Raw genomic sequence first — 15,065 nt, forward strand, 5'->3', positions numbered from 1 at the left:
TCTCTAATGGTGTCCATGTCCAACCCATGCTAGGAAACTGATGTTGGGCATAGATTGCATCAAGTAGGTACGCAAACATATAGAACCTCTCTTGCTTATCCTTGGGCAGATTCCAGGCATTAGTCACATGCACTTTCGGCTGAAGAGAAAACATATCCGACCAGTTGAATGGACTTACTTCATTCACTAGCTGGTCCAACAAAACCAACCAATTTTGCGGAAAGGTCTTCATGCTCTCTTGACCGTACAAGTGACATGCAAAGATGATCAAGAGTTGGTAGGCCTTTTTGAGTGACTTACTCTTGTAGACCTGATTAGGTGTCAACCTGAACTTTGACGTCTTTTTATCCCAATGCTTCATGATGTCTCTAATGTTCACATTGTTGTTGGGGGTATAGAAAAGTGCATCCATGTGGTTCACCGGCTGTGGTAAGTGATACATCTGATGATAGTTTTATGTCCTCAAAGTAGAAAGTTTTGTTCCACTGGAACTGCTTAGTGTCATCATCTCAGGATCGTTATATGAGACAATATAGTGAATGATGTATGCACATGGGAAGGCAAGGTACATACATGCAACCTTGTATAAGCTTGACTTGTGGATGTTGACATAGACCTGGCAATATTCTAGATCTTCGTTGAAGCTTCTTACGAAGATATCCTTAATTTCCTACCATGCTATCTTCATTTCCTTCTCTATGAATAGTTGTGTGTTTGCATAGACTGGCAAGCTCATTGACACCTGTTCAACTACATCCCCATTTTTTTTCTCGACAATATCCTTTGATCCAGCTATCTTGGAAGCCATTTTATCTGTACTACAGAAAATTTTCTCAACAACTATTGTACCTAGAGACACAGAGTACACTCAAGACATGCAAATGTTAGCTTGAAATCGAAAGCACTTCAAGATAGAACAAGCAACAAACTAGGAAACTGCTCGGCAAGATCGCGTAATTCTGGGTTTAAGAGGTGAGGGACTATCAGCTGGAGTTGTGCATTGCGTAGTCCCAACTATCAGTGAGGAGGTCATGCCAACTGGAATTACGCAATGTGCAGTTCAGTCCGGCTTGTGCTGGTTGGGATTGTGCAATCCTAGTGGCCAAAGCTCTGAGACTAGCTCCTTGAATTATGTAGTGTGCAATTGGAGACATTCACTAGCATCCTCTCTGCAATTTCTAGAGCCAATGAAAAGTCTTGAGATCCAGAAATGTGCAATGCATGTCGGGAAGAGAAAGATCCGGGCCAAGGAAGCCCAAATATGCTCAAGGGCAACATGAAAACGAGAAGATATGTAAGTGTGAGCAATGGTTGGTGCATACCTGAGTGAATGGTGATCCATGCAATCAAAACAAATGCAGGAATTGATCATATTGAAGAACAATGAAGCTCATGGAGAGAGTTTCCGCAACGACGACCATTAGTGCAAAAACTGGGTTATGCATGCGATACTTAAGAAAGGCAATGAAAAATTAAAACAACACTTCTACAAGCTAAAACAAATCAAAACACCAGCGGTCATTCAATCAATTGAGTAAAACAACACTCTCCTAAGCCAAGGAAACAAAAGCAACAGAAAAAGAAACAAAAGACTAGAAAAGCAAGAATTGCTCCAAAAAGTTGCAATGATTGTACTGAAGGTTCCTAGATCTCCTCAGGAATGTCAGAGACCCAAAATCAAATGTGCAAATGAGATCTGGTGGCGCCCATTAAATAGATTTGATCGATTTAGGGTTTATGACATGAAGGCCAAAAATCTAGGAAAAATCAACACATGGCGATAATTTCCAAAAATAACTCAAGTGTAACTCCAACTGCTAAAAATATATCCCTATTTTTTAGGGATGCTATTTTTCTTTTTTCTTTTTTGGGAAATGCTTCCATGCATAAATGGAGAAATTGCATAGTTCCGAGGAGATTTGGGCAAGTCACTAACACATGCATTAGGCAGCTATTGAGGGAATGATTATGCACAATTCCTAGGTTGAGTGGCTCCGACTGCCTCTCATTCCCTGTGCATTTTCCCAGATGAAGATAAGTTATCAACTGGGTGTGCACAATTCTGGGGCTGAAGCTCACGGTGGGCTTGAATTGCACATTTCATGAGAGCAAGGCTGGTTTCCCTGTAGGATTGCACAGATCACCAAGGCAGTGCTAGAACCAGATTACAACCAAGTAAAGAGGTTAGCTTGTGGTTAGATAACAAATAAAGTAAACAAACACAACTTGTGAAGCAAAATATAAACTCAATGAAAGCACAAGTACCTGGTCAGTGTAAGATAAGCTACTAGGATTTTAGTAGGGAGGCTCTAAAATGAAGCATAGGCAAACTTTTGGAGGGTGGTTGTAGCCGCTACAACAGACAGTAAACCAACTAAGAAAATAGAAGCCAAAATGCAAAAGATAAAGCTTCATCAAAGCACAAGTGCCTAGGTCAGTGTGAGATAAGTTGTTGTTATTTTAGAAGGGAGCCTCCAAAACGAAGCATAGGAAAAAATTTGGAGGATGGATGTTTCAGCTACAACACCATCTTAGAGGGATATTTGTAAATCTATTTCAGAACTACATGGTGGGAGAAGATAGGTTGAAAACCCATATTTTCTTACAATATCATAAGTGCAAATATGGATGTTCAAATAATCACCATTGTCTATAGGTTCATATTATTTTTGGTTAATATCATCAACGAAGAGAAATGACTTAGTATGAAACTTCCATGGGAGCTATAACTAAATTTAAGCTTGGAGCCTTTCTTATGGAGACATATAACCTCAACACATTTTTTATGGAATTAAAATTAATTAAGTAGAATTGTGTAGTCCTGAAATGGGTTTGAAGAAAGGGGTTTCGTTGTACTTAAACCAAGGTCATCCTCAATCGAGAATGGATGTTTCAAGGATGATAATATATTTCATTTTTATCAAAGAATGTCTTAACATAACTTATTTCCACAACGTATTCCCAATCCAATTTTTTCATGTCTAAAGCACCTTGTATCCATAAGAAGTCTTGAATATGTACTAAGTTCATGTGTTTCCATTCATATCTACTTGAAAGTTATTGATAGAATCTCAAAGAAGTGTTTCAACTTAATGATTTTTATAAAAATGCATGGGAATACAAATATATTATGGCATACATATACCAAAAAGTCCTATGTGTGCAAGTATTATCGTAGAATCTCTCCATGGAAGATTGCAAATCTAAATTTATTCTTACAAGTATAGAGAAATAATATGGGGCCAGTGAATGATATTAGGTGTCCACCATAGTTGTCTCATCTGTGGGTTAGAAGGTGGTGCATTTCTAAATAGAGCATGTTATTCCTGCCATATTTTATCCACTACACTAAGTGTGAATAACAATGTGGGACACCCTAATTATGCGATCATTTTTGTTATTTCTCTTTTGTGAGAATTATAGCCCCCTTAGGTCCCTCATAGATTTGTCTTAAATCACATAACATGCTATGAGCTTATTGACAGATAAATTTTGGAGGTGGTATCAAAGGGCTTCAATAGTGGTTTGCATGTTATTTCCTTAGCTACTGTTTATAAATACTACAACACCTAATGGTGCATAATGAGGCAGTACATAGGAAGTAATATAATATATCATAAAAAATGTTGTGTATTTGAGCAGAGATATTCGTAGGTATAGTAGAACCACAACAATTGAGGCATGGTTAAGCTGGACATCCTTGTAGTACCTATCATGTTATATCTTGTAAGGAAGAGCATCCATGACATGATATTGGGTGACATAATAATGGTAATATTTTCCCTACGTTCAATGTTTTCTAACAACCAAAATGTCTGAATCTTGAAGTTTGCATGAGAAGTCATTAGTGATTATGTCAATTCTTTGTGGGAAACTAATAGTGTTGCCACTATATTTGTATTAGGCACTCCGAGCATGATAACTTAAAATAGTGGGCTCAATCACATGATGAGAAATTCATCTACTTGGGTAAGAAATGACAAGAAAATGGGTTGGTCTCTCATATCCATATTATTATATTTAGAGAAGAGGTGGCTATTTGCTTTCATGTAACAATGAAACCATTGCGAGATATGGTTGTATGAATTCCAATGTAGGAATCTATACAAGTATTATAAGTATGCGTTTTGGACAAGGCATTGATTCATGTGGAATGAGGTTGGCTACAATTAACCTTATTGAACCCAAACATGCAAAGGTAATAGATATGTGGAATGAAGTTGGCTACAATTCACCTTCTTGAACCCAAGCCATAAATGATGGTTTTCTTCATTCTTCAAACAAGTTGCAAATGATGAATCAAACACCTATATGTAAAAGGGAGTGAAGATGACTTGATTGTTCAAAATAGAAACTATAAATCAAGCATTGAACAAGACATAATTAATGGCCTACAAAGAGTGAAAGGAATGCATGATAATTGGATTTGAAGTGATATTGGAGTGAATACTTTCCAACCTGACTATTGTCACACGTGCCTAACTTAGAAAATAGAATTTATAAAATGATATGTCGGTGGTTGTTTGTTTTCCATCACTTGACTTAATAGTGTCTACACTTTCTTTTTCTTATTAGATTTTAAATTGAACCTGTGCATTGATAGTATGATCTATTATAAGTGTGATTATAAATGTGAAAGTTTTCAATATTTTCTACAAACCCTATGCAAATTATCATTGTGACTTTAAATTAAGCACATTGACTAAAAAGTTATTTAAAATTTAAATCAAACTTCAAATTAAATTCAATATAGTTCAATCTACACAAATATAATAACAAAAAATGATATATAAATCTAACTTATTCTTAAAAAATTATTTTTTAAACATTTCTGATGTCAAAAAATTCCAAATCTTGGAAGTTGCTTTAAAAAGTTCAACTTCAACATGCTATCAAGTATGTAATCCAAAATTCATTTGAGTTTCAAAATTCATTTAAGCTGCATTTTGAGAAAAATGGAATCCGTGCAAGATCTCAACATATATGGATATTGATAAAGTTCCAATCTACTAGACTAGGTATTTAAACTTTGGAAAAACATCTAGATTTCTATTTATTAGAATATGTAAATATAAAAGTTCCATCCTCAAGGTTTGAATTATAAGTTAATATGCCAAATCTTGATCCATTATATAGACTTTTACTCAACGAGAGAGAGTCTTTTACAGATTTCGGGATTCCCAACTTAAAGTTCCATTCAGACTTGTGTGTCCAAGGATAGCTTAAATAAACAACCTAACTAAAGTGAAAAAAAAAAAACCAACTTGAAGTGAAAACTCGAATGGTAAGAATTTGTATGTTTAAGGTGGCAGACGAACGCTAGTATAAAGTAGCGAAGACATAGGCATTTAAATACGAAAAGGTTACGGTTGGAGTGGTATTGATGGACCAATATGTCAGGTGGACAATTATTGGAAAAAAACACTAATTAAAAAGAAGCGTTCAATATAAATACAAAAAAAACGCCATGTATACATAGAATTTGAGTTACAGGGTGATTTCCACGTCAAATACGGCCAACAAATTTCCCACCTGTCACCATTATGTGTAAAATGATCAAATCAACCTGAGAGTTGCACAAACCGTTGGTTGCTTTAGATTTGAAATTCCTAACCTGTACGTATGTACCTTTGAATTTCTATTGCTTTATATAAATTAAATTAATAAAAGAATCGTAAGTTACTTCTGTTAATCCTCCACTTCTTTTATATAACATAAATAAATAGCAAAACCGTAAGTTGACTATTGGAATTCCCACTCCGAATTCTGAGTGATCTCGTCGCCCACCGTACACGAAACCCATCTGTAATGGTGTTGTACACCATGCATTTTCAAAAGGACAATCCATCAATCAGCAAAGGGGCAAATTTCGTTCCCGACAACACCGCAAGCGCAATCGAAGCCCAGCGCGCAGCAGAGTGTAATTCCTGTCTCTGAACAAAAGAAAAATTAATATCTCCGTCGACTGAAATCATTGGCCGCCGCCGACAAGGCTTCCCATGTGATGAGTACTAGTACCAAAATGAGACACAAGTCGTGGCGCTGATTTCGCATCAATAGACTTTGCATTGTTGAATCGACTTGACAATTTGGCAGGGTTGGTAATCAACGAATAAATACGAAATTAGGTATGTGCTGCCTATCTGTTCTCGTATCTATTTTACATGGACTGTTGAACGACCAATGCGAATGCGGAGTCCAATATGCCACTATATATATAAACCAATCCTTGTGCAGAAACAACATAGCTAAACACATATTGGGTGTCATCAACTATCATGGCGTCCATTGAAATTCCTGCAACATCAATTACTGTTCTATATTTCCTCTTGAGCTACATGGCTTTGGCTGGTGCGACTACTTATGCAAGCCAAGGGAAGGCGTCATCGATCTTGGTTGTGGGCAAAGTGTTCTGTGATACATGCCTCGAAGACAGGCTTTCTGAAAATGGCTACGTTATATCCGGTACCATGTTATGTCATTTTAATATTCATTTTCTTTCTTATAATAAATACATCACCCTAAATGTACTCATCATAATTAATGGTTCCTTTCTACTCTTGACGAACAGGTGCTCCGATAGCAGTGGAATGTGAACTCAACAGGAAGATGATGAGCATATCCTTTCTCGGAGAGACGGACGAAAACGGAGAATTCAGGGTGGAGCTTCCCTCCAACATTTTTCAGTCTGCTGATGAATTGAATAATTGTTGGGTGAAGCGTCGCAACGGCCCTTACGATTCGTGCAACATTCCCAAAATGTCTGCACCATCAAAGCTTAGTCTACAGTCGGCTTTCCATGGAGTTGTCACGTACAGTGCAGGCTCCTTTAGCTACCGCCATGCAACTGTGCCTCCATCCTGTTATTCGAAAGATTTGTTGGCAATAACCCGTGGTCGAGCAATGGCTGAGGATGTTGACCAGTCTTCGAAAGCAGGGCAACAGACGCCCACAATCCCTTCGTCGCCTCAGTTTCCACCTGCTAACCTTCCTAGTATTCCCTCTCTTCCCAAGTTCACTATTCCTCCTCTGCCCAGTGTTCCACCTCTCCCCAAAACTCCTCCGCTGCCAAGTATCCCTCCTCTCCCCAAAATGTCTCCATTGCCAAGTGCTCCTCCTCTCCCCAAAATCTCTCCGCTGCCTCAGTTCAGCGTGCCTCCTCTCCCCAAAATGTCTCCATTGCCAGGTGCTCCTCCTCTCCCCAAAACTCTTACGCTGCCAAGTATCCCTCCTTATCTCCCCAAAATGCCTCCATTGCCAAGTGCTCCTTCCCTACCGAAAATCTCTCCGCTCCCACAGTTGAGCGTACCTCCTCTACCCAAAACGTCTCCATTGCCAAGTGCACCCCCTCTCCCAAAAATCGCTCCGCTGCCTCAGTTGAGTGTACCTCCTCTCCCCAAAACTCCTCTACCTCAGTTGACTTTCCCTCCATTTCCAAAACCCAACATTCCAGGCTCTCCTCCTTTCCCACAGGTTCCTCAAATCCCACAAATCCCAAGCTTCCAATTCCCGCCGATCCCATTTCTCACGCCGCCACCTCCTAGTCACTAAAATAGCGCTTGATTTTCAGGTTTCCGCAGTATTCTTTGATCTATAGCTATTATTTGTATTGTTGGATGGTGCGTATACATTCGTCGTCATTTGTTTATGTCATACCGCTGATAAAGGTTTGGTTTTAGGCGACTGTTGGCCTCTGAGCTTTTCCAGATAGTAGTTTAATGTGCATTTGTAGGAGCGATCATTTTTATGTTTGGCAATAAAATGACGGTATAGCTATGTTTTCTTGTAATGAATGCTCGTTTGTGGCGATGAATTCATGTTCGACGTGAATGTTATCAGAAATTGGTATTTATAGTGCTGACTAATTATACCGAGAATCGTATCCAGAAGGATTAAAGACGTTTAAGAGCAATTAAACCACCAAAAATTTTAAATTAAAATAAAAAATCTAAATCGTGTCATGAAAAAAAAAAGAGGAGAAGACATCTTAAATATTCTTTCAATAATATGATTTAATATTTATAAGAAAATTCTACATTCATTTTTCATAATTATATTTTCATGATGAATAAATGCAATATAGTCAGAAAATTTTAAAAAAGCCAACAAAAATAAAGCAAAAAAAGGAACTTGGCATCAATTTGAATAAGGAACGAGTATATAAGGCACGTAGCTGTTAGTAGCATGGCGGTGTACAGCATGGATCCCCAAAATCATAATATTTTAAGATAAATAATAACTTATTATTAAGAATGATTCTTCATAAAAACCTTGCAGAAAATTTTAGAATATTGACAGCAACAGATAGTTGTAGCTTTTTGGTTTAAATAAAAAACAATAAAAATTACATTTTGATCCAATTAAAGGCTCACAGAATTATTAACCATGATAAAATCATTTAACTTGAACCATCAATTTCATATGATGGGTGGTATCATATAAACAAATAAAGGTTAGTTTATAACCGTTAGTTTTTAATTAAAAAATAATAAATATTATTTTATTTTATTAATTAAATAAATAATTTTTAATTGCTAGTTTTTAATGATTAATTCAGGACTGTGAGGCATGCTTGTTATTTATTTTTAGGATCAATAGATTTTTTTCACCTTTATCTTCAATATAAACTAAATTAGTTTTTTTCACTTTTATCTTGACCATAAATCACATTAGTTCTTTTCACCTTTACCCAGAAGATAAATCACATTATGTGATTAATCTGAAAAATATTCTTATTTACAATATAAATCACAAAAACCTAAATTTTAACATTTTAAAATTTAAATATTAAATTAAATATTTGAAAATTATTTTTATATTTTTAAATCAATTAATATATAAATTTTTTATTAAAAATATAAATTATTTAACAAAAAAAATTGGTTAAAAACCAATCAAATTCTGAAAATTAAAAACATTAATCGTAGTAAGAACTATAAACACTAGTAGAACTCAATACTCACTGGTTTAAAAAACCTCCAGCTGCACGGTGTTTAAGGTTTTTTATCCCTAAACCTCTTAAAATGCTTTAATTTAACCATATTGTTTTTTTCTTGAAAATCATAAAAATTCAGGGAATATTTTGATAAATTTTGGCAGGGATTTTTGTAAATCCAAATTAAAAATGTTAAATTTTAAGATTTTAGATGCTTCTGAAATTTTTGATGGTACTAAATCCATTACCATCTTCAAAAACTTAATTTAAATACTACTTCTACAAAATTTATTAAATTTGTTTTACCTATATTTTAACGAAAAAAATAACTGGCTAAACAATTCCTCGACCTCGCTACCTCTACTGACCTCCATACACATATTTAAATGTGACGTACCCATCCATACACATATTTAAAAGTCACGTACCCATGAAAAACAAAGACAAGGACTTCTAATCAATTTCTTTGTATATTTTAAATTTGGATAATTGCGAACTTTTTACATTTGTAAAAGCAAGAACTGAGTTAGTGGAAAATCTCACTTAAATTTGTTGGGTGAATGACTCGTTGTTTTAAAATGGACTCTCACATTTAATTTTTATTATTTAAATTTTTTTAAATAAAATTGAAAATTTATGTAATTTATTAATATATATTTTAATATAAAGTCTTAAATATTGTATAAGTTTTATACATATTATTACTTATGTGCAATTGATTTCATTAAAATAAATTTATTTTAATTAATTTATATAATTTAAAAATAAAAAATTAAATTTTAAAATAAATTATTAAAACAAAACCTTTCTCTAACGTGCCAAAAATGGATTATTATTAATTACATTGATGGCAGTACAGTGTTATGAACACCTCGGATTTATTACTCATTCGTTTGCATGACTTTTTAAAATGCCATCGATATGACTTCACGCTTAGGCAAACCTGGAATTTGACGTCCACTCCTAGATTATTTGACGTGTCGAGTAAAAAGCTGCACATTAGCATTTAGCAATATTAAAAATCCATAAATTTTATTTTATTAAAATTTGGATTTAGATTTTAACTCGAAATATATATATATATATAATTTCTCATTTATTATAATTTGAACTACTATTTAATAAAAATATATTTTATGAACTACTATTTAATAAAAATATATTTTAGTATGTTTTCTTAAAGCATTTTGGAATTTTTTATAAGTTGTATTTTTAAATTTATTATTTATTATTTTTAATTATTTATTCGAATTTTAAAATATAATTTTTTTTATTTTAAAGAATTAATAATTTTTTAATTTTTTTTTGGAATTTAAATTTTATATATTTTTATAAAATTAAAGAAAATTTCAACATTTTAGATGTATCTCACTTCGTTGTACTCAAGTAAATTCAAAAGCTTCTTTAAGAGAAGAAGAAACCATCTATGAAAATGAAAACTTGTTAAATTAATCATTAAATATATGCATATATTAGGAAGGAGATATGAATAAAGCTTATAATAATATTGTAATGTTATTTTTTTTTAATAATTTTGATTGATTTATTGAAATTACAAATTTGAAATGTTAAATTTATATAATTTTAGTGTTTTAAATTTTTGTGGGAAGTTGTGACAAGGAAGGAGGGGAGCTTGCAACCACACATGTTAACTGCCATACATTCTCTTCACATTAAGATGACAACATGTATTCCATTGCAAGTTTTTGGCCTAGTAGTTGTGGCTTTGTGTCCTTCTGCAACCCGTGCAACATTCCCCTATCGTAGGTGGGATATTTCCCCCACAACAATGGATTTGTACAGAGCATATTTGTTCGTCTCGACCCGTGTTCATCTACAATCCCTATGGCTTGTCTTCGCTACAGGGGAAAGATATCTCCCATGTCACTGGTTTTGTGAGAATTTTATTGCATGATGGCCTTTACTCATGGGAAGTTGGCCTTAAGTATATGCACCTAGTGCTAACCCTTCGCATAAGCAGAAGGGCAATAACAACTAAGGATGCGACCTCTAGGACATCAATGGTGTTGATAACAAAGCATACAACCAGGGTGGGAGGTGACTAGCAAGGATTCGACCTTTCATTGAATCATTTCCATGCCTAATGGCCAATAACTCTAGGGTAATTTATTCTATTTCCAACGTTTATAGTTCTTTTAGTTTGTTATTCTATGCATGGTGGACTCTGATTCATGGTGTACAAAGTGTCTTGGTGGTGTGTATTGTTATTGGTGTCCCTAGACTTCTATGGTTGTCAGACCTTACCCGAATATTTGATTGTTTATCTTCTGTCACAACTTGTTAGACTATGCTCTAGACCTTCATGGCAGCTAAGTGTTAATTTTTTGTTAATTTTGTTAGGGAATCTATCAACCTGTTTCATTAGTTTTTATGTCTACTCGGTGTCGTCCTTTATCTGACCTTTGGTGTCTCTGAATACCATGCCCCTCTAGCAGATGTGTTGTCAATAGGGGTATGGAGGCAGAGGACCTCAACACTGACCATGAGCTCAATCTCATGCTTAGAACACTGCAACCATATTCCATGCTTCTACCAGTATGGAAATTGAAGAGGAAATTCACCAATTTGAGGACTTGACTACAAATGATCGTCAAACATACCTTGATTTTGAAATTGAAGCCCAAGTAGCCAATTGGGTTCCTACGCCTAGGTATACAATGGGACATGGAGTGAATATATTAATTTAATTTCCCTTCTCTGCCAAATGAAGACACTCCCGAGCATGGTCATTACCGAAAAGCACGAGGATTGTAATGATATTACCTCATGTCATAATGAAATTCAACGAGTCAAACACCACCAATGATCCTATCTTGTTATCTTGGATGCATGTTTGGCCCACATAGAGGGCCATCTTCAGTGTGGCCTTAAGCCTCCAGCTCCAGTAGTTACAGGCGCCCAGGATCTAGCCCTAGTCATTTGTTAGACATTTGATGTTTCCTCTAGCTTCTTGGCTTATGACTTTCATTTTCAGTAAAATAGTTTATTTTAGGCATTGTGTATTTAGCAATAAATGGCATTTGAATTTTGACATACCTAGACCTTTGTCAATTGCGAGCAATTCTAGTTTCCCTCATGCCAAACTGACAAAACTAAATCTAAATAATAATATTTGATTTTTTCAAATTTATTTTGAAATAATAAAAATCTTAACTAACACACACACAAAATTTTAATGTACTAAATTTATTTTTACATTAAAAATGTATTTTAAATAGTAAAAAATAAAATTTTGTTAAAATGTATATTAAAAAATATGAAATCTTCAATTACAAATAAATGAATAAATAAGGCGCTTGAAGGGTTGGGGTTTTGTTAGAGAATAAGTGGGGGTGGGGAACCTGACCAAAAGCCATCTCAGCCCCTGTATTTTATGCCTTTCCTATGTTCGCAACTCGTTTTTGTGGCTCTTTGATGTTGTCGCTGTTGTACCATGGGTGCTCATCCTGGAGGCGTTTCTTGGGTGATAGTGTAGTTCGATTAGTTCCTTACGTGGGCTCAATGCAGGGGTTTTCTTGCTTCCATTGGTGTCTACCACTCAAGGTTAAAATGGTGTTGTCTCTCTATTATGTTGTCGATGCTAGTGCCTACCACTTGATATTGAAATGATGTTGTCACCCTTGTGACATAGGTGCTCATTCTAGAGGCATTTATTGGATGTCAGTGCAGCTTGATCAATACTTGCATGGGGTGCATGTCAGGTTCTCTTGCTGTTGCTCGAGATTCAAATGATGTTGTCTTCCCCTTACATCATCGTTATCATGGTGCCCTTTGTTTTTTTTTTTGTTTTTTTGGTGTAGCAATTTTATGATTCTCAATGCATCCGCCACAGATCCCTTAGGATTTTTTCCCTACTCTTTCTGCTTCCCTATCTCTAGGCTTGTTGTTTCATACTTCTTGGCAAGCTTGTGCCCAGTTTAGAGGCTTATCAGAGCATCTCCAAGCATTTATTAGTCAGAGTAGCTTTCGTGCACTAATTGTCAGTTAGAGTATCTTTTGGCATTATTTTTTTCTGGTCATAGTATCTTTTGTCAATATCTTCCAGTTCGCTAGAGTATCTTCCAACTTTTGCTAGGGTAGACATTTGGGTCTTGTTTATGCGCTTTGCACCCTATTTCCTTTCAGTTTTTGCTGGTGTTTAATGACCCGCCTAGTAATAGGTATGCATGCCCTGTATCATGTTTTTTTTACATTGTATGGTGGTCAGTGGCTTAGGAATTGTGGTCCCAAGGTTTCATGATGTATTTGCAGAGACATTTTTGCATATGTAATTTGTCTTTTTTATATAATATAAAGTGCGTTGGTTTTTTCTCACTGAAATATAAATAAAGAAATGAATGATTATAGCCACTCACAATAAAAAAAACAGAGAAGCGAAACAGAAATCACTCTGGCATAACATCATCAAATATAAATACCTCCAAACTAAATTGATGACATTATGGACAAAGGCTAGCGCACATGTCCCATGTGACATTTCCTATATTTGGAGGAGGTTTATGAATGTTCGCCCATGGCTTATGAGAAATATTCAGTGGCATATTGCGAAAGGCATGACCATTGAAATTGTCTTAGATCCAATTTGTGGATTTGCAAGAGATCACACCTTTGCATCGGTTCTACCATAAAAAAATCCTGAATTTGGGCATACATTATGTTATTCAAATATCATGGATTCCGACATTAGATTATATGGGGACCTATTGCAAATATATGGAATATATATGTTAGGAAACTTGTACATGTAGGCGTATTTCTCACTGAAAATGAGGATAAATATATATGGAACGACGATTTGGTGATGGGTGAAATGCTTGTCATGGCTAGTAGAGGTCTGATTAAGGGCTTGTTCAAGTATTTAATTTTGCATCATTATTTCCCTGTTATCTTACTCTTTTGAAGGTGTCATTCAATTTTGGGCAGTGGCCTGGGCTTTGGGCCTGAAAATGTGGCTCAAATCTCCGGGACGCTGGTGCACCACTGAGAAAAATAGTCCCTAGATGCTAGAATACCTTTTCAAGAGAGCATCCAAAGCCTCCTGGACGTTAGCATGCCTATAGCATGAGAGAGTCCAGAGGTTAAGTGGTCAAAAAATTCAATGAGACCCAAGGGCTAGCTACCTGAGTGGTTGCAATGGTTCCTAGGAGTTTATGTAGCTGATGTGGAAGGTATGTGTGTTGTGTTTCCATTGATTCCACTTCCTTAAGGTCACATGGGAGGTTGAATCCAATCATAGTAGCTTCTCATCACATGTTTACCCTGGTTGGCCGATTACTTGGGTAAATGTGGGAGGAGGGTGTTACATTTGATGATTTCCATCAGACAAAAAATAGTTCAAGAGTAAAAAGTGTGCTTGAAAAATGTAGAAATTTTGGCACTCTATTGCTTATTGTTTCTCTAGTTGGCATATGCATGTTTGATAGGGTCCTAAATCTTGCCATTTCTAGTATGTTGTGATCATTTGATATGTTTTCATGAAATTTGACTAATTATATTTCCTTTGCATAAAATACATTGATGTTGATGGGTTTTTTACATGCATTTACTAAAACAAAAAACTTATTGTGCATTTTTTCTACAGTCTCAGACCTCAAACTCTCATGTCACACCATGAGTGTATTATTTTTTTCTAAGTAAAATCTCATGGGGAAATCCAAGGGATGATTTCCCACATTTGTGGATGATATACCTTGTGATATTTTTGACATAGACTTGTGTGTTTAACCTAGGGGGATTTGGTTTTGAGATTCAGAGCCAAATGAGCTACTGTTGGAATGGCCCATTTTAGGAATTTTGAGCATTGTCAAGGGAGTGGAGGCATAATTCTTTCTCTTTCTTTATCTTTGTTGAATCATGTGATTGATTCTGGTTTGGATTTGGTAGGCATGTGTGTTTGGGTCATGCTCTTGATTTAGGACCATGTGATACATTTTTATTGTGTATTCCTTGTCCTTAGCTTTGAGCAAGGATAGTTGTGGAATTGGATGGTCTATTCTTTGTTGACAACTTAATGCATCTTTAGGGGGGACCTGATCATGTTTGAGTGCGAAGGAGATAGGTTTGGAGGTGGGGTTTGGTCTATGGACATCATATATTGTACATCTATAGC

The 15,065-nt window shown here is 35.3% G+C and overlaps 1 protein-coding gene across 1 annotated transcript; it reads left to right on the forward strand.

Moving 5' to 3' along the window:
* The first annotated feature begins 6,264 nt into the window (after positions 1–6,264).
* Positions 6,265–7,783, forward strand: LOC149202412 (uncharacterized). The gene is made up of 2 exons (XM_089399977.1): positions 6,265–6,465; positions 6,572–7,783. Exons 1-2 carry the CDS (start codon positions 6,279–6,281, stop codon positions 7,549–7,551), a joined length of 1,167 nt encoding a protein of 388 aa, XP_089256103.1. The 5' UTR covers positions 6,265–6,278; the 3' UTR covers positions 7,552–7,783.
* The last annotated feature ends 7,282 nt before the right edge of the window (positions 7,784–15,065 follow it).

The sequence above is a fragment of the Pinus tabuliformis genome, chromosome 2_1, assembly GCF_031772625.1.
Source record: "Pinus tabuliformis cultivar Carrire ecotype Pingquan chromosome 2_1, CPIR1, whole genome shotgun sequence".
NCBI classification, from domain to species: Eukaryota; Viridiplantae; Streptophyta; class Pinopsida; order Pinales; family Pinaceae; genus Pinus; species Pinus tabuliformis.

Bases quoted from the DNA above. Each gene is read 5' to 3' on its own strand.
- LOC149202412 (XM_089399977.1), top strand. From the start codon at position 6,279: ATGGCGTCCATTGAAATTCCTGCAACATCAATTACTGTTCTATATTTC. The intron at 6,466-6,571 runs GTACCATGTTAT...CTTGACGAACAG, and splicing joins AAATGGCTACGTTATATCCG to GTGCTCCGATAGCAGTGGAA.